Raw genomic sequence first — 22,763 nt, 5'->3', positions numbered from 1 at the left:
CTAAACTTCCAAGTTCAAGGTAATAAGTCACTTTCCTATTCTTCTTAGAAAAATATAATACAGGTAGACAAACCTTTATCCGAAATCCAAAAAGCTCCGAAATCCGAAGGTTTCTTTGAAGTTTTTCTCATTAACCAAGTTTTTTGGCATGCAAACAGTTAACCCAATTCCACACCCACTTGATGCATGTCACTCAGATGCAATGTGTGGGAGCCGTAGCCCAGCCCAGCACTGACAGGCCTCAATTCTGTCTCCGGGCCTGTTTTACTCAGTGAGTCTGCTGTTCCGTAAGGTTACTTTAAAATTTCGCCATCAAGCTGTCACTTAATCTGAAATCCGAAAAATTCTGAATTCCAAAAACCAGCTGGTCCCGAGCATTTCAGATAAAGGATTGTGCACCTGTACTTTACATTTTATCGGTAATAAATTTGGCAATTATCTGTCTATTCTGAAAACTTGTAATATCTTCCGATAATTTATTATATTCCCCACCTGTATCTCTATTCTTCTACTTGTCCTCTGACTCAACATTCTCTGACCTTATTCATTAGTCTATAATGGGGCACTAATCGAAGGCCGTTTGAAAATCCAGTAAAATTGCATCTACTTCATACTTTTGTTTACTCTGTTACTTGAAAATATTCAACAAGGTTGGTTAAGCGAAATTTTCAGTTTTGCGATCCTGGGTGACTATTTGTTAGTACATTTTTCTTTTCTAAATGTTCGTTCTTCCTTGAGTAATGATTCCAATAGGTTTCCGACCATCACTGTTAATCATTACTTTTATTTCCCCTAGATATCGTGACATGTCTGGCCTTGGATCATTGCGGTACCTATCTCATCTCTGGATCAAGAGACACTACATGCATAGTGTGGCAGGTCATCCAACAAGTAAGATGCCCTTAGGGGTGCACCACAAGTGAGAAGAATGAATTTGTGGAAGTGTGTTGAATGGGATGACCATACAGTGATAGGATAGGACTTCAGTTGGCTCTCAGTTCATTTCCCCATCTCATCTTGGGCATGTCACAGGAGTGACCAGTAACAGTCTGGGAATTTCTCTCATTTAAGATCTTTTAGATAAGTCAAAAATGTATTGAGGTCCAGCAAATTCAGATCCTTTTCTAATTCATTAGCTAAAGCATTAATCTAGAGCATGCTTTTTCTACTGTTTATTGTGTATTTAGTCTTTTGTTGTAACATTTCTAGTTTGAAACTTTATTTTTAGGTATGCCTGTTGCTCTTCTGCAAGTTTTTCCACACCTCATTGAATCTGGAATTTTGGATAGTAGAATAAGGCATGTACTGGGGCTTGATCATTCTGCAGTGGATGGTTCTCAGAACTACAAGGATGCCCAGTTTTTTGCATTATGATGATACAGTGAAACATGATGGATGGAATCCTTCATGAGAAGATAGGTCTTTGTTTTCACAGTCCAGAACTGAGCAATGTTCATTCCTAACAGTATCCTTATGGGCAGAATAATCTGTAGCAGCGAGATTATTGAGATCAAGTAGCTTATTCTCAAATGTACTTACTTGTCATAGTCTGTGTGTCATGGAGTTGTACATCACTGAACCTGACCCTTTGGTCCATCTCATCCACACTGATCAGATATCCTTAAATGATCTCATCCCATTTGCCAGCAATTAGCTCATGTCCCGCTCAACCCTTCCTATTCATGTTGTACTCACCTCTACCATCTCCTCTGGCAACATGCACTATTCTCTGCAAGAAAATGTTGTCCCTAACATCTTCTACATCTTTCCCCTCTCACCTTTAGCCTATGCTCTCTAGTTTGAACTGGGAAAAAAGACCTTGGCTATTCACCCTATCCATACCCCTTATGATTTTCTAAACTTCTATAAGGTCACCCCTCAGCCTCTGACGCTCCAGGGGAAAACAGTTCCAGCCTATTCAACAAACCACATCCTTGAAAATCTTTTCTGAACCCTTTTCAAGTTTAGCAATACTTTTCCTTTCGCAGGGAAACCAGAATTGAACGTAGAATTCCAAAAGTGACCTTACCAATGTCATGTACAGCTGCAACATGAAGTCTCAACTCCTCTACTTAATGCACTGACCAATGAAGGCAAGCATGCCAAACATCACCTTCACCACCCTATCTACTTGCCACTCCACTTCCAAGGAACTATGCAACTGCATCTTTGTTTGGCAACATTTCCAAGGCCCTACCATTGACTTTATAAGTCCTCAACAATATCTTTGTGGACTTGTCACGTGCAGTCAGCAGTGGTACTAGCTACTGAGCCACTCTTGGTACTGGACATCAAAGTCTCCTCCCAATCATATTTTCGGTGCCCTTGATACTCTCAGTGCATCTAAGTGCTGTTTGATAATGATCAGGACACAATTTTTTTTCAAACACTTGCACGTTTCAGGAGTGCTAACCACTTTCTGGTTTCTTTGGGCTCCTTTTATTCATTGGTGCAGTCACATGGTAATATTTCCTTGTAGGTAATGTAATGTATTTGTGTTGCCATGTGGAGTAATTGGACTTGAGCAGTTGCAGAATTAGAAGAATTAATCAGTGGTCAGTATTCCAACATCCTTAAAGCCACTTAAGGAAAGCCTGGATGCCACATTGTTTAAACGGTCTTAAGTCAACAGACATAAGGTAGCAAAAGAGTCTCCTTGTTCCATAACATTTCAGGATAGGTTGAGTAAAAAAAAAAAATCTACTGTTGTAATGTTGGACTTAAAATTAATACCTCCAAACTAGATTGTTATGAGTAAATCATTAAGGGTTAATTGGACATGACAATGAGCAATTGAAGAAAGTGGAAGACTACTTGGAAAGCAGGCCTGGTTTAAAAACAATCTGTTTTGGCTTGGAAGTAACTGCATGGCTTTCTCTGGGTGGAAGACAGCATATTGTGTGGTTAATGAGGAACCAACAGGAGATGTTTTTCAACTTGTTTCTGCATAAAATAATGTGTGGAAAAGTGCTGAAAGTACTGTAAATAGTGATACGGCATGTTACATGAGATGCAAATTAGGATTAATATTGGGATCTTTGCCCCATTCATTGGGCATCCACCACTGGGCTTGGATTCGTGAGACCTGGCTCATGGAATCTGAGGTCGAGCTCCAAGTGCTGTCGTTACCAAAGTCCCCAATGAACCAGGAAGGCAGTGTGAGACTCATTGTTTAACATTTATCTCAGTAATTTAACCCAATTAATTAACTATATGTTAGACCATAAGACATAGGAGTGGAATTAAGGCCATTTGGCCCATTGAGTCCACTCTGCTATTCAATTATGGCTCATGGACATTTCAATGCCATTTGATCACACTCTCCCCAGATCCCTTAATTCCTTGCGAGATTAAGAATTTGTCAATCTCTGCCTTGAAGACACTTAATGTCCCGGCCTCGACTGCACTACATGGCAATGAATTCCACAGGCCCACCACTCTCCAGCTGAAGAGAGGCCCACCACTCTCCAGCCCCGTGGTGGGCGGCACGGTGGCACAGTGGTTAGCACTGCTGCCTCACAGCGCCTGAGACCCGGGTTCAATTCCCGACTCAGGCGACTGACTGTGTGGAGTTTGCACGTTCTCCCCGTGTCTGTGTGGGTTTCCTCCGGGTGCTCCGGTTTCCTCCCACAGTCCAAAGATGTGCGGGTCAGGTGAATTGGCCATGCTAAATTGCCCGTAGTGTTAGGTAAGAGGTAAATGTAGGGGTATGGGTGGGTTTCGCTTCGGCGGGTCGGTGTGGACTTGTTGGGCCGAAGGGCCTGTTTCCACACTGTAAGTCTAAAAAAAAAGTCTCCTCATTTCCGTTCCGTTCCGTTTTAAATTGATCCTCTCTAGTTCTAAGGCTGTGCCCACGGGTCCTGGTATCCCCGCCTGACAGAAACAAATTCCCAACGTCCACCCGTTCTAAGCCATGCATTATCTTGTAAGTTTCTGTTAGATCTCCTCTTAACTTTCTAAACTCAAATGAATACAGTCCCAGGATCCTCAGCCATTCTTCGTATGTTAGGCCTACCATTCCAGGCATCATACACGTGAATCTCCACTGGACACACTCCAATGCTAGTATGTCCTTCCTGTACACAGTATTCTAAATGGGGCCTAACCAGAGCTTTATATAGTCTCAGTAGCACATCACTGCTTTTACATTCCAACCCTCTTGAGATAAATGACAACATTACATTTGCTGTCTTAACCACGGACTCAACCTGCAAGTCAACCTTTAGAGAATCTTGGACTAGCACTCTTAGATCCCTTTGTCCTTTGGCTTTATGAATTTTCTCACTGTTTAGAAAATAGTCCATGCCTGCATTCTTTTGAAGTGTGTTTGTCGTCTTGTAAACATTTTAATCGGCCCTTAAAGAACCCATTAGGTACTTTCAGCCTAACAATACAATATTAGGGCCTGAGATGCAAATATTCCTGAATGATATGTTGCTTAAGGGATGTTGATCACGACACAGCCTTTCCTCAAAGTTGTGTCAAGGGATTTTTATATAACCTGAGATGGAAGCAAGGTATCGGTTTGACGTCTTATCTGAAAGACTGCAGCATATATCATGCTGGACTGGACTGTCAGGTTCTTTTATCCTTAAGTATCATACATGTGACTAGAACCCTTTACTTTCTGAATCAAAATGAGAGTACAGCTGTTGAGCCATGGCTAAAGTAAATCGTCTAGTGGGTCGAAACAGTTTAAGAAATGAATTATTGTTTGTTCCTGAAGTGCTCCCATTCATTCATCTTTTGTGTTTTTTTTCTTTCAGGGTGGATTTGCTTGTGGTCTGGCTCAGAAGCCAGTGCAGGTCCTCTACGGACATGACGACACAGTCACGTGTGTGGCCATCAGTACTGAGCTTGACATGGCAGTATCAGGGTCTAAGGTGAATCTTCCACAGTGTGGCTGATTGGGAGTAGGGGAGGATTATTAATTGGGTTGCTGTAATGTAGTATTTCTGATGTTAAGCTGAGCAGGAGCAGTCTGCTGCCAACACCTACAGGCTGAGACCATGGACGAGGTTTGTGTTGGTTGAAGGCAGGAAAATTGAAGCTTGTGAAAATAACAATAGCAGTGATAGTAACCTTGAAATAGAGATGAAAGCAGAAGAATGATTGCAGGAAAACATGTTTAGCATGTTCATGTAATTTCTAACTGGTTGATTAAGAAAAGTATCCTTGGGGCACTATGACTATGGGAATATATGATTGCACAAAGAGATGAGTTCATTGGATAAGAGTGCGGATAAAAGTCACCCAACTGAACAAATCCATATCGTAGAGAAAATCCAAAACCAAATAGAGAAGGACAATATTAAAAATCTCTCACACTAGGCTATAGTCCAACAGGTTTATTTAGAAGCCTTTGGAGTGCTGCTCCTTCTGGTGGTTGAGGCAGTGTCATACAAGTAACGTCACTGGACTGGCATCCCAGATCAATATTCATAGATCATAGAACATTACAGCGCAATGCATGCCCTTCGGCCCTCGATGTTGTGCCGACCTGTAAAATTAATCTGATGCCCATCTAACCTGCACCGTTCCATTGTTAACTATATGTACATCCATTGCCCATTTAAATGCCCTTAACATCAGCGAGCCTACTACTGTTGCAGACAGGCCATTCCATGTCCCTACTACTCTGAGTAAAGAAACAACCCCTGATACCTGTCCTAAATCTATCACCCCTCAGTTTAAATCTGTGTCCACCTGTGCTAGCCATCACCATCTGAGGAAAAAGGCTCTCACTGTTCACCCTATCTAACCCTCTGATTATCTTATACGTCTTGATTAGGTCACCTCTCAACCTTATCTCCAATGAAAAAAGCCTCCTATCCCTCAGCCTTTCCTTCCATACCAGGCAACATCCTAGTAAATCGCTTCTGAATCCTTTGCAAAACTTCCATATCCTTCCTATAATGTGGTGACCAGAACTATACGCAATACTCCAGATGTGGCCTTACTAATGTCTTGTACAGTTGAAGCATGACCTTGAGGCTCTGAAACTTAATCCTCCTACCAATAAATGCTAACACACCATATGCCTTTTTAACAAGCCAATCAACCTGGGTGGCAACTTTCAGGGATTTATGCACCTAGACATTGAGATCTGTCTGTTCATCTATACTGCCAAGAATTTTACCACTAGCCCAGTACTCTGCATTCCCGTTACTACTTCCGAAGTGAACTACCTAACACTTTTTTCCGCATTAAACTCCATTTGTCACTTCTCATCCCAGCTCTGCATCTTTTCTATGTCCCTCTGTAACTGACAACCTCCTTCAACGCTATCCACAACTCCACCTTAGTGTCATCCGCAAATTTACTAACCCATCCTTCTACGCCCACATCCAGGATAAATATGACACAACAGTGGCCCCAAAACAGATCCTTGTGGCACACCACTGGTAACTGAGCTCCAGGATGAACATTTCCCATCAACCATCACCCTCTGTCATCTTTCAGCTAGCCAATTTCTGTTCCAAACCTTTAAATCACATTCAATCCCGAAACTCTGTATTTTGTGCAATAGCCTACCATGTGGAACCTTATCTAATGCCTTACTGAAGTCCATATACACCATATCAACCGCTTTACCTTCATCCACCTTGTTTGTCACCTTCTCGAAGAACTCAATAAGGTTAGTTATGCACGACCTACCCTTCACAAAACAGTGTTGACTGTCCCTAATCAAATTATTCCTTTCCAGATGATTATAAATCCTATCACTTATAACCTTTTCCAACACTTTACCCACAACCTATGTAAAGCTCACCGGTCTATAATTACCAGGGTTGTCCCGACTCTCCTCCTGAAACAAGGGAACAATATTTCCTATCCTCCAGACTTCTGGCACTACTGCTGTCGACAGTGATAACATAAAGATCAAAACCAAAGGCTCTGCAATCTCCTCCCTAGCTTCCCAGAGAATCGAGGATAAATTCCATCCGGCGCAGAGGTCTTATCTATTTTCAGATTTTCCAAAATTGCTTAAAGCTTCCTCTTTATTAACTGCAATCCCATCTAATCTAGTAACTTCTATCTCCATATTCCAAAAGGGCACCAACATTACCCTTTTCAAATGTGAATACTGACAAAATTAAGGAGACATGGATTTAAATTTCACCAAAGCAAATGGTGAAATTAGAATTTATTTAAAAATAAATTTGGAATCAGAAGAATTGTCAACTGTCATAAAAGTCCACCTGGTTCACAGATATCCTTCAGGAAAGGAAATATGCCATCCTTGCCTGGTCTTGTGACTTTGAGCCCACAGTAATATGGTTGGCTCTGAAATGGCCATGCGCACTATTGAGTTCAAGGTCAATTAGGGATGGACAATAAATGATGCCATATCCTGTTAACAAGTTTTTTAAAGAAAGAATAGAGAAGCTTGAGACAGAAGTTCAAAAGCAATAAGATAATTGGCATGCTTATCCATCCAGGACTAATACAGTAAGTATAAAGGCCATGTTAGACTGAGCTTGTTGTTGTAGTTTACAAGTAGTTTAATTGATTTGTTCTGACTTCAGTCTAATTAAAGTAGTTTCACAACAGAACTGCTTTGTCATTCCATTCCTGTTATTGCTAAGGGGCTCAGTGCCATCACTGTTACAGTGTAGGGGAACCTGAAACACAGTTTGCACAACAAGCTCCTACAAACAATGTGACAATTGCGAATATATCTGCTTTTATAATGTCGATTGAAGGGATAAATATAGATACAGAAGGAAAATTGCCCCCATTCTTTAAGCTGGTGCCAGGGAATCTTCTATATTGATCATGTCGTAGATCAGTGCTCTGTTGAACACTTCATTCAAAAGGTGACACTGCCAGTGGTGCAGCACACTCTGGCTTATGTTCAAAACCCTAGGCTGACATTGATGGAGAGCGATTTGTACCCAAAACCTTCTGACTTAAGAGGCACTAGTACTACCAACTAAGCTATGATTGATATAACTGTTTAGCCACTTGAGACTAGAAATTTCCATATTCGGTTTAGGATGAGTCTTAGCAGTGACAGCAGCATTGGTGCTGCATCTTGCTTTTCTCTTTGCTCTGGTATTGGTTTGATCGTGGCCTGCATTGAACAATTCAATGGACTGAATAGCCTCTTGTTAAATTTTCTATATTTTAACAAATGTCAAGTATCCTGAGGTGAATAATTACCAAATAATTTTACAATTCTTAAACCTTTCCCCTTTTACAGGACGGCACAGTCATTGTACATACAATTCGACGAGGTCAATTCATGCGGACCCTGCGACCCCCCTGTGAAAGCACGCTGCCCATGACTATTGATGACCTTGTCATTGGATGTGAGGGTCAGATTGTCATTCACAGCAGTATAGAAAGCAGGGCATCATCAAAGGTAACAATGCAATTCAAAATAGCAGAGGGGAGTTGGAAAAAAGGTTTTTCAGAGAATTCGGAACACACTGTCTTAGAAAAGTGGTAGAGACAGAAACTCTGCACTTCTTAGAATTACTTGGAAATGCACCTGGTGTGCAGAACCCTGCAAAATTGGATTATATTGGATAATTCATTTTGTCTTCGCATAATACAATGTATTGAATAACCTTTGTCTTAACCTTGTCTTGTTCCTTGATGAGTCAAAAAATCATGAGTGACAAGTACATTATGGCAATAGCTGAAAATGTGTTGCTGGTTAAAGCACAGCAGGTTAGGCAGCATCCAAGGAACAGGAAATTCGACGTTTCGGGCCAGAGCCCTTCATCAGGAATATGGCAATAGTCAGGGTCGAAGCATTTTAGATTCGATAGCCTCAGATACTAAGTAGACATTGTGTTCTTAAACAGTTTAAAATAGTTTATTAAGAAGAAATGTTTTAGATGTAATAAGCTAAAGAGACAGGGTGGTTCATTGATACCAGAGGATGAATGAATGGTTGGGACAGATGGTGTTACTCTCACAATAGTCTGTGAAAGTATTCTGCTCTCCAGCTGAATTGTTAGAGGGCTTGAGGCTGGGTCATTCAGAATATTTGAGACTGAGCTGTACAAATACTTAATCTGTAAGGGATTCATGGGTTATGGGGAAAAGACAGGAGAGTGGATTTGAGGATTATCAAATCAGCCATAGATGCCTGAGCAGATTCAATGGGGAGAAGGACCTACTTCTGATTTTATGCTTTATGGTCTTGTGCAGATGGAGATTGTCACTTGACAAGAATTTGTTAAATTATTTTCTATCTAAGAGCTAACAACATATAACCAACAAATATGGAATAAGTATTCACGATGTCAGAATATATCCATCATATAGGCCGAGGTCACATTTTAGTTTACTTCATGCTGAGGACTATATGCTCACTTTGCCAAACACTTGCATAGATGAAGATGCAGAGGATGCACGAAAACTATCTGATCAGGAATGTCTATGGACTAGGGTCTTGTCACCTCAATCTTTGTGACTGTTATCCCCACTTTGTCCTGGTCCCTGATGGCTAATAATTGTCAATGTATTTTCAAAGACAGAAAAATCAACACTGTGTTAATTCTATAAGAGTTCCATACTATCCTAAAAAGTAAGATTTATCAGTGTCCTTAATTCTTCCAGGATATAACATAAGCTTGGACCGTGACACTTCAATATAGCTGTCTTAGGTGAATGAAATAACAGCTTCACAGGATTTCAGAAAATGTGCAACATCTAATGACCAACTCTCGTTTTCAACCTCCAACACTCTTCCATATCATGGTTTTCTCGGCCGTATTTTATTCTGTTGCCCTGCATTGTAGCTGGGAAATAGAAATGAGACTGGAGGTACTAAATCAAAATCTCTCAGCCCACTTTGCACTGGAGCATGTTGCTGAACTTTACACTCTGACAGTCAACCGTCTAAAACTTAAAACCTCTCCCAGTTTACCCAATTCAGCTTGTGCACTGAAAATTCTTAGAAATTGCAATGAACATTTGCATGAAGAGTAAATGAATGATTAACTCAAAGTGATGCTGTTTTTGATTTGAGGGATAAGTAGGTGAACCTGGACACAAGAACTCCCTTGATATTCAAATATGGGATTATGTGCCATGAAATTTTATGTCTATCTGAACATTCCAAAGGGGGAAGAACATTACTGTCTGATCACTGAATTGCTAATGCACGATCTCAGGGGGCACCAGTTGTCATACCCTTGCAATTTGAATGCATATCCATTGTCTGTATGCTCTATCATTTGCTTAATACTTTTTTACCTAAGTCTATAAGTCGCCTCCAATTCCATGTGTTATTGGTTTTGACTTTAGAACGTCCAAATAAATAACATCCATCAATAGTTATTGCCATTTAATATTATTGATATTTTTAAACAAATTGTTCAAACATGGTTGAGGCAGATGGGACATAAGCCTGAATCTTGTGCCTAAAGGTGGTGACAATATCACTGTTCCATAAGAGCCCTAGCACATTTGTTATATCCTTGGGAAATTCAACATATTTGTTTGATGTGACTTACCTATTACAAACCAAAGGTCTCTCTGACCAATTCCAATTTGTCCATATGCCATCCCTAGTTACAGGTTACAGTAACTTTCCCACTACTGGTTGGAAATTTATAGACCTATTAGTATAACTTCTCAATTTTTCTTTCAATAATGGAAAGTTTTCCAATCCAAGGGGTAGTTTTTAAATTGGAAGGACATTGCAAGATCATTAATCAAACATTAACAATTCTTTTTTACTTCTGGAGTGGACACTGTTGGGTTCTGATAGTTTATCTAGTCTTATTCATTAGTTACCATATTATAAACATAATTATTGAACTAATGGGTTCATCCCTGTAATTTTTTTTTCTCTTGATACCTCTTGTCCCTTGCCATTATCTTTGTGTGGAGGATGTGTGACAGGTTGTCCATACAGTGGTTTGAGTCAGTGTAACAGAAACTGGCAGGTTTGGCATTAGAGGAACAGATAGCATTCCAGATCAATAACATTTCATCCAAATTTCAATTAACTTAGCTAAAGGGATATCTAAGAAATCTTTGATATTAATATCCCCATCTTTTATTGTTTAAATCTAGGATAAAATGCTCTTGCATCTATATTCTGTGAATGGCAAGCACCTGGCATCTGTGTCCATGGATGAGCGAGTATCCGCAATGTGTATCGTTGAAGAGTTTGTGTTACTGGGTACCGAGCAGTGCTCACTGCAGATCCGGAACCTACGGAGGTAAACTGCTTTGTTATACTCATATTGTTATATTTGACACAAAGGATAGATACACTATTATTGAAATTTGAGGGAGATTGATTGTCTTCACCACCATAAGCTAAAATAAATGTATGTATTTGAAACAAACACACTTGTTTTGAGTGGTTCAGTGAATAAATGGGTGATTTTGAGCCACACAGGGTGAAGTTAGCTCCAGATTCGGTATTGAATCAGTGCTAAAGCTGGGTAATGCTAATCAAATAGTGTGGAGTGAATTTAGTTATATATAACCCATGCTGTCTTTGCCCTGGGAGTGTTTGATTGAACAGTGTAAATGGAGCTTTACTCAGATTTATTAAAAGATTATAAATACAAACTCAATGTTTTTGCTCTATTATCAATCTGATGAGTATCCTGAATATTTTTGTCACAAAAGCATTGCGTTACTGATTCTGTTGCAGAGGACTTTGTCTTTTACATGGATCTTAAGGATTTGGTACCAGATTTTCTTGGCTCTGCTTTTGGTAATTGTGTAGAGCAGATGGATAAGTAGATCTGTCAGCAGCATCAACGCAATGGTAAAATCTTGCTGTGCAAATAAATCAGGGCAGAGGGTAGGAATAGATGGGCATTTCACAGACTGGGCATGAGTTAAAAGTAGTGACCTACCCCCACCCCACCAGGATCAGTGTTAGGACCATTTCTTTTTCTGATCCACATAAACAATTTGGAGATTGGTGTTAAGGGAAAATCTCTAAATATACAGATAATACTAAGCTAAGGAGAATAGTGAATTGTGAGGAGGATGCTGAGTGATTTTAGAGGACAATTGACAAGTTGGCCAAATGGACAAACACCTGGCAGATCGATTTCAGTGCAGACAAATGTGAGGTAATGCATTTTGGTAGAAGAAATATGGAGAGACAATACAGACTCTTTGTTAGAACAAAGGAACAGAGGGACCTTGGGTTCAAGTGCATAATTCTCTAATGGTCGCCCCGCGAGTTGAATCAATTGTTAAGAAGGCATATAGGATCCTTGAGTTTTTAAATAGGATTAGAGTATAATAGCAAGGAAATGATGCTACAACTTTATAAATCATTGCCCAGAACACATTGGAATATTACATTCAGTTTTGGGCACTAAATGTAAAGAAGGATGTTAACGTCCTGAAGAAAGTTCAAAGGATTTACTTGAATGATACCAGGAATGAGTAATTTTACGTACAAACAACGATTGGAGACATTGGGTTCATTCTCCTTGGAACACAGAAGGTTTAGAGGTGAACCTTACTGAGGTGTTCAAAATTATGAATAATTTTGACAGGGTAAAGAATGATATTCTGTTTCTACTAGTTGGTATGTCAGTAACTAGGGATCACAATTTCAAGACTGTCAGCAAGAGAGCTATGAGTGAGTTGAGGAGACATGTTTTTGCTCACAGAGTTGTTAGGATTTGGAATGTGCTGCCAGGCAGGGTGGTGGGGTGGATTTCCAAGGACATTACAAAATAGAGCTAGATATATATTTGAAAATGATTCAGTTAGAGGGCTCCAGAGATAGGGTTGGAGACTGGTACTAGCTGGGTAGCTTTCTCAGCAGTGGGACAGACACGTTAGGTTGAATAGTTTCCTTCTGTACTGTAAAATTCCGTGAATAATGCATTGGCCTTGAGATATCCATGGCAAAGATTTACTAGGATAAAATCAAGATTTAAAGAGTTACAAGTTGCATTAATGTGGCTGTATTCCCTTTTTAAAAGTTCATGGGTAATATAATCAAAGTGCAAGGAGGGTTGACACACAAACTTTTCTGTTGGTGGGGGAATCGGAAGAGAATGATATGAGTGTGGAATGCCCTACATGCTAAGGTAGTCAACTCAGCCACATTAGGGAGATTTAAACAATCCTTACATGGATGATTTTGGGATCGTGTAGGGGGACGAGCTGAGAATAGTTCACAGGTCGGCGCGACATCAAGGGCCGAAGGGCCTGTTCTGCGCTGTATTGTTCTATGTTCTAATATTTTGGAACTATACGATGTAGGAAATCAAGAATCATGTTTTATCACAGACCAATGGAAATTGATCATTTTTGCCCTCAAAAAGCTTGCAGATGCTAAATCAATTTAAATTCTTTAAACTGAGTTTGATAGACTATTGTAAATTTTTGTTAGACTAATAGTAATGACATGTGTCAGAGAAGTTTTTTAATGTCTGTCATGCTATTTCATTGTGATTTTTTTTTCAGTTTGAAGAGTGCAATGGAGCAAATGGTCATGAAGGTTCCCATTCACTGTGTTTCTGTTACCAAAGATAACAGCCATATTCTAGTCGGATTAAATGATGGAAAACTAATTGTGGTGGCATCGGGTAAACCCTCTGAGGTAAAACACAGTGAGGAAGGCACAAGAAATTTGGTAGGATAACAGTAATTACACCTCATTTATATAACACGTCAATGAATTAAATCATTTGATGATGCTTCATTGAAGTGTAAAGAAAAATATTAAGCCAAATAACATACAAAGGAATGTAAGTTCAAAGAGAGGTCAAAACATCTCAGCTCAGAGATTTGAGTACATAATCTTGACTAATTTGGGGTGCATCACTAAAGGAGCCCTGCAGCATTAGTGATGCCATTCCATCAGTTGGGATATTAGTATGTTGTAGAAATTTTGAAGAGCAGTCATTCATTTCAAATAATGTTTATTCAACCACCAACACTATCAAACCAGACTGAGAGGCCACTCACCAAATTTTCTGTATTCCTGTGTTCAAACTGCCACTCACTGTACTAAGCTATTTAAAAAAAAAAGTACGTGTGCACCTCAAGTGTTCAGTTGATGGAGAAATTCTTTAGGATGACCTATGGAAATGATACGTAAATCAAAGCTGCTCCTTCTCTGTTGAGTAATTACAAGTGACTGATTTATTTGGTCAAACATTTTCCATTTATGTCATTGGATTCTGAGGTTAAATGGAACTCAGAACCAGGACAGTACAAAAAATTTGCCCAGCAAAGTCTGCAATGGCTGTCTCAAAAAGCATTACAGATGGCCCTACTCTTCCATAGTATCTCCATGTCCCTGAAAACTTCATTTCCATCAATACTTAAGTGGCACGGTCCCAGTGTCAACATTCCACTTTACACACCAGCCATGCCTTCTCGAGTAACACATGAGCTGGTACTGCTCTCTCCCCTGAAAGACTGTGCATGCCTGGTCACTTGAAATTTTTGTAACTTAGATCAAAAATTTCTTTTGTATCAAAGAATAAAGGAAATGAGGGATTAAGCAGAAGTGCTGCAACCAAATTTGCACAAAATTAGGTGGAAAGATACACCTAATTTTAGAGATACGGAGAGATACTGATAGATTATGTAAGTGGACAAAAAGTTAGAGTATAATGTTGGGAAATGTTCATATCTGAAGGGAGAATAACCATATCATTTAAATGGGGTAAAGCTGCAGTAGGTCAGAACACAAATGTACTTGGATCAACTTGTGCATGAAACACAGAAAGCTAACACAGGTGCATCAGGTAATTGGGAAGGCTACTGGAATGCTGCATATATTTTAAGGGGCTTGAAGTATAAGAGTCGGGAAATGTTATTGCAACTATATAAGGTGCTGGTGAGACCAGCAACTGTGAGCAGGGGTGGATGGGTTGGGGGGGGTGCAGCAGAGTCGTTATGTATAATTAAGAGTTAGATTGATGATAGCTGGGGAATCAAGGGTTCTGGGGAAAGGGCAAGAAAGTGGACGTGAGGACTGTTGGATCAGTCATGATCCTGTTGAATGGTGGAGCAGGCTGAAGGAATTAAATGGCTTACCTTCATGTATATAAAAGGGAGGCAGATAAATAGATTTAAGGTGCTGATTAGCCATGATGGTAATTAGAAAGTTCAAGTGGCTGGAGTCATGAATGGTCACATGGGCATGATACTTGAGGGTTGCTGTCTCCATGTGGCCACAACTCAACAGCATTCACATTCAGGAGAGAAACAGGGGCAGCATAGTGGTTAGCATTGCTGCCTCACAGCTCCATGGACCCAGGTTCAATTTCACCCTCTGGGGACTGTGGAGTTTGCATGTTCTCCACATGTCTACATGGGTTTCCTTAGGGTGCTCTGGTTTTCTCCTACAGTCCAGATATGTGCTGGGTAGGTGGATTGATCATGCTAAAGTGCCCATAGTGTCTAGAATGTGAAAGTTGAGTGGATTAGCCATTTTAAATGTGGAGTTAAAAGGATAGGTTAGAAGCCTGTTCTGGATAGGAAACTCTCTGGCGGTTGATGTGGACTCAAGGGGCCAAATGGTCTGCTTCCGCAGTGTAAGGATTCTATGAATGAAGCGCGATAGATGATTGATAACAGCACCTCTTAGTTTAATCTCTGTTTTTGTTTCAGACGCGATCAAGTCAATTCGCTAAGCGTCTGTGGAGTTCCACCAGGCGCATTTCTCAGGTGTCATCTGGAGAAACTGAGTACAACAAGACTGACACAAGCACCAAGTAGAACTCCTGTATGATTGGCCACATTCTACCAAGAATCCATCTGCTGTTACAATCTTCAAAAAACTTTTCAATTTATTTAAAACTTTTTTAAAAAATGAACACTCAGCAAAGCTAGCAGACTGGAGAAGCATAGGGCTGTGCTTCTTCATCCACTTTTAATGAGCTGCTTTCACCAACCAAAGCGCCTGTTCAGATCCAAAGGATTTAAAACATTGAATGTTTACAATGAATGTGGGAGAATGATCCAATGCCTTAATACTGCAAGGACTTATAAAATAGTTTTTTTTAAGATAATTGTCAATTTTTGACAACATCCTTCTCTCTGCACAGTGTGAACCTCTGGATATATGTAGAATGTTGTGGTTATTATGAGGGTATAAAGATGTTAATAACTGAGTTTTGGAAATTTTTTGTGGGGCAGGGTTTTTTTTATCATTGCTCTGAATCTTCACCTTTTCAATGTTTTGTCACTGTTACAACTTGGGAAAAGTTAAAGATACAAGACATATTGCTAAAGTTTAAAATATAGTAAAGGATTGTTGTTATCTGCTAACACTTGATATCATATTAACAGCTGGTGTACAATTCATCTGCTAACAGTTAGTCTTTCATATCCATTCCTGTAGCTTCTATTTCCCATAAATTCATTTACAGCACAGAGAAGGGATATTTGGCTCATTTGAATCAATGTCAACAGTTCAGTCAGTTCCATCACCTTATCCTCATAGGTCACTTCTTTCATGTGTACTTCCACTTTCCTTTTTGAATTATTGATCATCACTATTTGTACTGCCCTTATAGGCAGCTAGTTTTAAATCATTGGCATTGACTGTGCAAAACAAGTTCTTCCTCATATTTGCTCTACATCTCTTGTCAAAACCTTAAATCTATGTTTCCTATTCTTTCTACCCATTAACTGATTGCACATTTTTCCTGTCTACCTTATTAAAATTTGAATTAATTACGTGCACTACTATGAAATTTTCCCTCGATCTCCTTCACTTCAAAGAGAGCAATTCCAGCAACTGTGAGCTAACCTTGTATCTAAAATCTCTTGTAGCTAAAATTTACTGAATCTGTTGATGGTGACACTGAGATCAAAGTCTTTCAAACCAGGAACACATTCGGGTACCCTTCTCCAATTTGTACTGTTGTACATTGAAGTTTTTTTTACTTCAAAAAGAACTAGTGAAATGATAATGTGATTATTACCAATTTAATTTTTTTTCATAAAAGTAAGATTTTTAAGATCCTACCCTTCAGTTAGGAGTACCATTCGTTGGGACCACATGACAGGTGGTTGAATCTGTGTTTTTCACTCATTTGAAATTGCTTACTATGCATCGTAATCTACCATTGTGTTCCATTTACACCTGAAAATTGTTATTGCCATTATCCTCTCTCTGTTAATTCTTCATGAATCACAATATCAAGTAAGAAGGCCCAGACAATTTAATAATGTGTTAAAAGAGAATTAGATAAATACTTGAGGAAAAGATATTTGTGGGGAATAATTGGAATGCTGTAGCAAAGTGCTGACAGATGGGCATGAAATGGGCCAAATAGCCGATCTATTGATCAATGTGACCGTAACAATGCCTTTCCCAATCTTGTCATCTTTTGTTCTATCTCCAACTTCTCTCTCTGATATATTTTCAGATTTCATTCCTAGTTTTAATGATGACAATTCCTTTTCTTAAATCCTTCTAAACTGCAGTGCACCTTTTTCTCCCTTTGATTCAAAGATGCATGACACTGATTCCTACATTAAACCTAACGTACTTTCCTCCAAGACTTTTGTAACATGGAAGTCTTGGTTTGCCGTTCTTCCTGAAATTTACATACTTTTGAAAACCAAGCTTGTGATTATTGAATTAATTTTTTTTGATTTACTTGTCTTCCCTTCCACTATTCTCCATTTTATAGATAACCTGCAAGATAAACCTTAGATTTTAACTTTCCCTTCTTATAACAGAATATTAAGTTGAATTGGAATGTAATATTTTGTCTTAATTCTCTTGAGCAATAGTGATGATGGGAGATTCAGGCAGGATTTCCTCTCCTGATCAATATAAAGCCACTTGAAGTTGAAATTGAGGCCACTTGGCATGTTAAACAATGTCCTGGCACACACTGTCTGGCACAGATGTACACAAATGGACATTTGGGTAAAAATATAGTCATGGGTTGCTGGCACAATACTACATCTTTGGAAAAGAAATGGAAAGCTGATGGAAGATTTAAAAAATGAATTTTAAAATTACTAGAGCATTTTAATATTTTAAGTTTATATATTGACTTTGTTTTAAACTTGGGATGTTACCAAAATAGAAGTGGGAAACCATTACGAGATCACTAATCTGGGCAAGCTCATCTTTTAATTTTTCACAACAATGAGCGACTCATACGGCACATTTTCATTCATTGGCCTTTCTCCTCTTCACCCTCTCCTATGTAATTCCACAAATGTTTTATGCTAAGTAATGGTATATATAATGCTGATATTTGTTTATGGCTGGGGTGATTATTTAATAAGGAAACTCACGGTTTTTCTCATCTCAGTACACCATAAACACAGCTCTTCAAAATTCATCAAACGTTCTATTTTTTCTGTAAAGGATTTTTGGAATCTGTTATATTGACTTTAACGTGTATTTTGAATATAATTGATTTTAGAAAGTAATTTTAGTCATTACTTCTTTGGTTTAATAATTAGTACTATGGGAAAATTTCTGTAAATTATTTACAGTAGTACTTAATGAACCTATAACCTTTCACGCCTCAAAGGACAAGGGAATATCACCTACAAGTTCAACCCAAATCACACATTACTCCGACTTCGACCTGTTCCTTCATTGCTACTGGATCAACATCCTGAGGTTTCCCACCTAACAGCATATTGACAGCAATGGTTCCCAGGGGGAGCTCAACAGAATTCCAAGGCAAAAAATGCCAACATTGTCCCAGCCTATGTTTTAGACTTTTTGAAAATAAGGCAAGTATTTCATATGTGTGTTGGGAAACAACATTTGATCTCAGCCCAACAAGAACAGACAGTGTTTCATGATTTGCGGTGGGTGTTATATTTGAATTGGATAATAGAAAAGTGTCTCTAATGAAAATCTGAGTGAATACTTTGTATAAAAATTATTCTAGAGACTCTACCTTTTCAAGCCTTGGGTGCACCATGAATTTGGGCCATGTGGGCCATGGTTTCTAAATTGAAGCCAAGCAGGTAGCTTTCAGTTTGGATAGTGGTGGAGACATGAAAATTGACCTTGACAACTTTGGGTGGAGAGTGGGGCAAATCTGGGATGATTCCACCTCCTACCTTCAGTAATTGCCTTTGCAAACATTAGGGATGAATTGAGTTCATGTCCCCTGATCCTCTGCTGAGATAAGGTACTGCTGATATCTCAGATTAAGTAGCTAACCCTCACCCTATCAGATCTCCAAACCTGCAAAGGGAAGGAACGTCCTGAATTTTCACTCTAGTCAATCTACAAGCATTACTTGTTCCAGACTTATTTAAATTAAGCCAGCATTCATTTCTGATAGGTGCTTAATAAATATTTCCTACAAGATTAACATTGCTCCCAAACTGAAACCACTATCAGATAAGTCTTCTCACCATCCAAATTATTCATGGTTATTAGATCCCACACAGCAAAGGCAACAATATTACATTTGGATCCACAAACGTATGTGGGGATATGCAGTTATTACTGTCCCAAATGGTGTAATAAATAACTTGCTGCAAAATGATAGGATGCAACCAAATGTTATGACATACTCATTCCAATAAGTTTCATGTGCATTCTTAATTTTCCTTTCCTCCAGCTTGTGGCACCTCCCACCCACTCTGCCACTCCATGTGCAACCAACTGAGTCTCAATAGCACTCCGTTTCTAGAACATCCACTTATTGTTAGGAACTGAGAATCCTTGGCAAATTTGTGTTTTGTGAGGAAGCATCATAAAAAGATTAAGCTGCCTACTAGCAGGGTCACAGGTCATCTCCTGATCTCAACCTAATTTGTGACCTTTCCTCCAAACTCCTGGCAATGATTGTTAAAATTGCCCAATATGTCTGTACAATATTTGGGTCTCTCAACGGGTGTTCATGGAGAGCAGACACTGAACCCAATAATCCTAAATTAGGAGCACTTTTGGACTTGTTTACTTCTTCCATTTATGGCCCTGTTTCATTAAAAATGAATGAAGGAGAAGAGGAAAATCTGTTTTTTGTTTCCATTTAGTTATCCACTCTGAATTGCCAGAATATGCATATTTGTTGTCATCTTAAAAGAAGGCAACATCAATGTCAAACTTCCTGCTAGCAGGCTGAATACTTCCTTATTTGTAAAACATTTCATGTGTATGTGGATTAATATACATTGATGTGTTGGACAAGGCAACAAATTTGATGTTAAAATTTGTTGACATGTGCTTGAATACTGTAATTCGTAAAAGAAATGTTGATACTTTGTGAAGAAGTCTTGAAGAGATTTTGAAAATGGAAAGTTTATTTTAGAGTTTGGTGTTTTGCACTATGCACATTACACTATCACAGCAACCAACTGCAAAGGTTTCGATCAGCAATTTAAAAAAAAATTAGGTAAAGTCATAAAGCCAATACAGTCACTGCTTGGATTAAAGTAACAGCTGCCTTCATGTTTATTCCACTGCCTGATTGGAGAGTAGATGTTTGATGAGTACGTTTCATAGATATTGAATTTAAATTCAATGCATTTATGTGTACAGGTACATATGTTTCTTTTATGTTCTGTTTGTCTGTGCGTGTGTGCATATGTGTGTAGATTGCGTTAAAGGGAAAATGCCTTAAGTGTAAAAAAAAATATGTGGCCTTTTTGATCTGTTTGTCCACTTACTGCTTGTGGTGTATGTGAATTGAACTTTTGCTTTCAAAAACACTGAAAATGGAAAATGTTTTATAAATATATCTATTTAAAAATAACATGTTTTGATTTTCTTTGTGCACACGTTGAGTCATCTTACAGGGATTTTAGGTCACATGATCTTTGAGAAGCTCATAGAATCCCTACTGTGGAAACAGACCATTTTGACTTTTCGAGTCCACACCCGATCCACCCCACCACCCACCCAGTTCATGTAACCCTGCATTTCCCATGGCTAAGCCATCAAAGCTGCACATACCTGAACACTATGGGCAATTTTAGCATGGCCAATCCACCTAACCTGTACAGATTTGTACAGTTGCAAAAAATCACTTCCATTTTTTCTTTTCAATTTTTTTATTTTGAAGAGTTTCTATTTCTCCTTGATTCTTTTTTCTATTTCTGTATCCTTCTGTGTTCATTATTTCTAGTTTTATAAAGCATAGAAACATACAAGATAACACAGCATGGCTTTCTGTCAACACGGTGCTGCCTGAAGCACAATCTTAGATAAAATTATTTTGTCAGACAGAAGTGGCATATTAATACAGTGGTTATGTTACTAAACTGATCATATGAAAACATCAATGCAAATTCTATTGTGGTAATTTGAGAATTTAAATTCAATTATTCTAAAAAGAAATAGCGGAAGTGGAAAGCTGTTATCAGCCGTAATGACCATAAAACTCAACTGGTTTGGAGAGATTCTGAAGAGGATAAAATTTTGATAAATAAGATGCAAGACATAAAAGCTGAAGTAGGCCTTTCAGCCCATTAGGTCTGCTCTGCCATTCAATGAGTTTTAGTACAATGTATATATGGACATGCCCTCCCACCCATTATATTAAACAAAATAGTGTGAGCCCAGAGCATCTCATCATCTTTCACAAGTATTATGTTGGAAAACATCTCAAAACAGTTTATGAAGATGTAACAAAAAGCCATATGAACTAATCAACTGGATTATTAAATGGAAAGATGAAAACTTGCCAATGAGGCAAAAATCAGAACAACGCCTACCCATGGGTGTGGCCTAGTTCTCTACTTTATTAATATTGTTTTTACATGTGTTGCAATCCCCATACAGGAGGAATACAATGATAGCTTTGAATCTAAAATACAAAGGAGCAACATTAATAACAAAAATCATGTTTGGCAGTCATTCAAACAACCAAGTCAACTTGCATATATGTGGTACATTTCACAACGTACGTTTGTCTCAAATGCCAAGAACTTGCAAGTGTAATGTTGTAAGAAACAGGAACTAATTTGCTCAAGGTCCAAAGAAAGTGGTTAAGCAAGACATGCCGGCAGGGCATTCTGTTCTTTAGGTAACAATGTAGCATATTTATATGCCGAAGAGTTTAAAAACTGGAGTTTAAGATTGGCATTTCTAATGGACCTGGAATCTCAGGTGTTCTATGGTGGTGCATTAGATGTTCCTAAGTCTGTGGAGGAGAATTTAAAGCACATTCTGACTGATTTGAGGGTGCTTCCGCTGATTCAAGGTTGAGAGAGCAGGTATTGCAATGGCCTTGGCTATAGGAATATGTTTACTGATATTTGGTCTGATCAGAAAATGAGACATGAAGTTGCCAGTGTTGGATGGACTGGGTGGACAAGGTCAGAAGTCACACAATGCCAGGTTATAGGTTGCAAGTTTTCTCACTGAGCTGGTAGATTTGCTCTCCGATGTTCCGTCACCATCTGAAACAGCCTAAACAAAGACACGTGAGAATTCCTAGAGACCTGGCATTCAAACAGGAACTCCACTAACAAACATAGATTTGAACCCCAATTACCAACCTCTCAAACAGAACCGGAAGTGATATCACCTGCCACAACAAACTGAGACAGATAAATAGCAAGCGGGACAACACCAACGCTTCACCGCAGGCTCACTGATGATATTACTTGGCATGGTGATGAAACATCTGAGAACAAATCTACCAGTTCAGCGAACAAACTTACAAATGGATCCACAACCTGAGCTACAAATCTTCACCAAAATTGCCAGGTTATAGCCCAAAACCTAAGGGATACTGCTCTCAAAGCTTGAGATTTCAAATAAATCTACAATCATACATAGAAATATATAGCACAGAAATAGACCCTTTGGTCCAACTCATCTTTGCCGACCAGTTATCCTATATAAGCTA

General features: G+C 38.9%; 1 protein-coding gene across 3 annotated transcripts in view; it reads left to right on the top strand.

Moving 5' to 3' along the window:
- The window catches only part of nbeal2 (neurobeachin-like 2), a 246,023-nt gene extending 225,400 nt beyond the window's left edge, over positions 1-20,623 (top strand). For all 3 annotated transcript variants that reach the window (XM_060823728.1, XM_060823731.1, XM_060823729.1), the window contains exons 50-55: positions 797-891; positions 4,767-4,883; positions 8,207-8,368; positions 11,041-11,189; positions 13,420-13,555; positions 15,580-20,623. In XM_060823728.1, the coding sequence (XP_060679711.1) occupies positions 797-891; positions 4,767-4,883; positions 8,207-8,368; positions 11,041-11,189; positions 13,420-13,555; positions 15,580-15,687 (767 nt within the window). In that variant the 3' untranslated portion in view covers positions 15,688-20,623. The remainder of the gene's footprint in view (positions 1-796; positions 892-4,766; positions 4,884-8,206; positions 8,369-11,040; positions 11,190-13,419; positions 13,556-15,579) is intronic.
- The last annotated feature ends 2,140 nt before the right edge of the window (positions 20,624-22,763 follow it).

This window comes from Hemiscyllium ocellatum, chromosome 4 (genome assembly GCF_020745735.1).
Source record: "Hemiscyllium ocellatum isolate sHemOce1 chromosome 4, sHemOce1.pat.X.cur, whole genome shotgun sequence".
Classification (NCBI taxonomy): domain Eukaryota; kingdom Metazoa; phylum Chordata; class Chondrichthyes; order Orectolobiformes; family Hemiscylliidae; genus Hemiscyllium; species Hemiscyllium ocellatum.
This window is presented reverse-complemented; position numbering and strand designations above follow the sequence as displayed.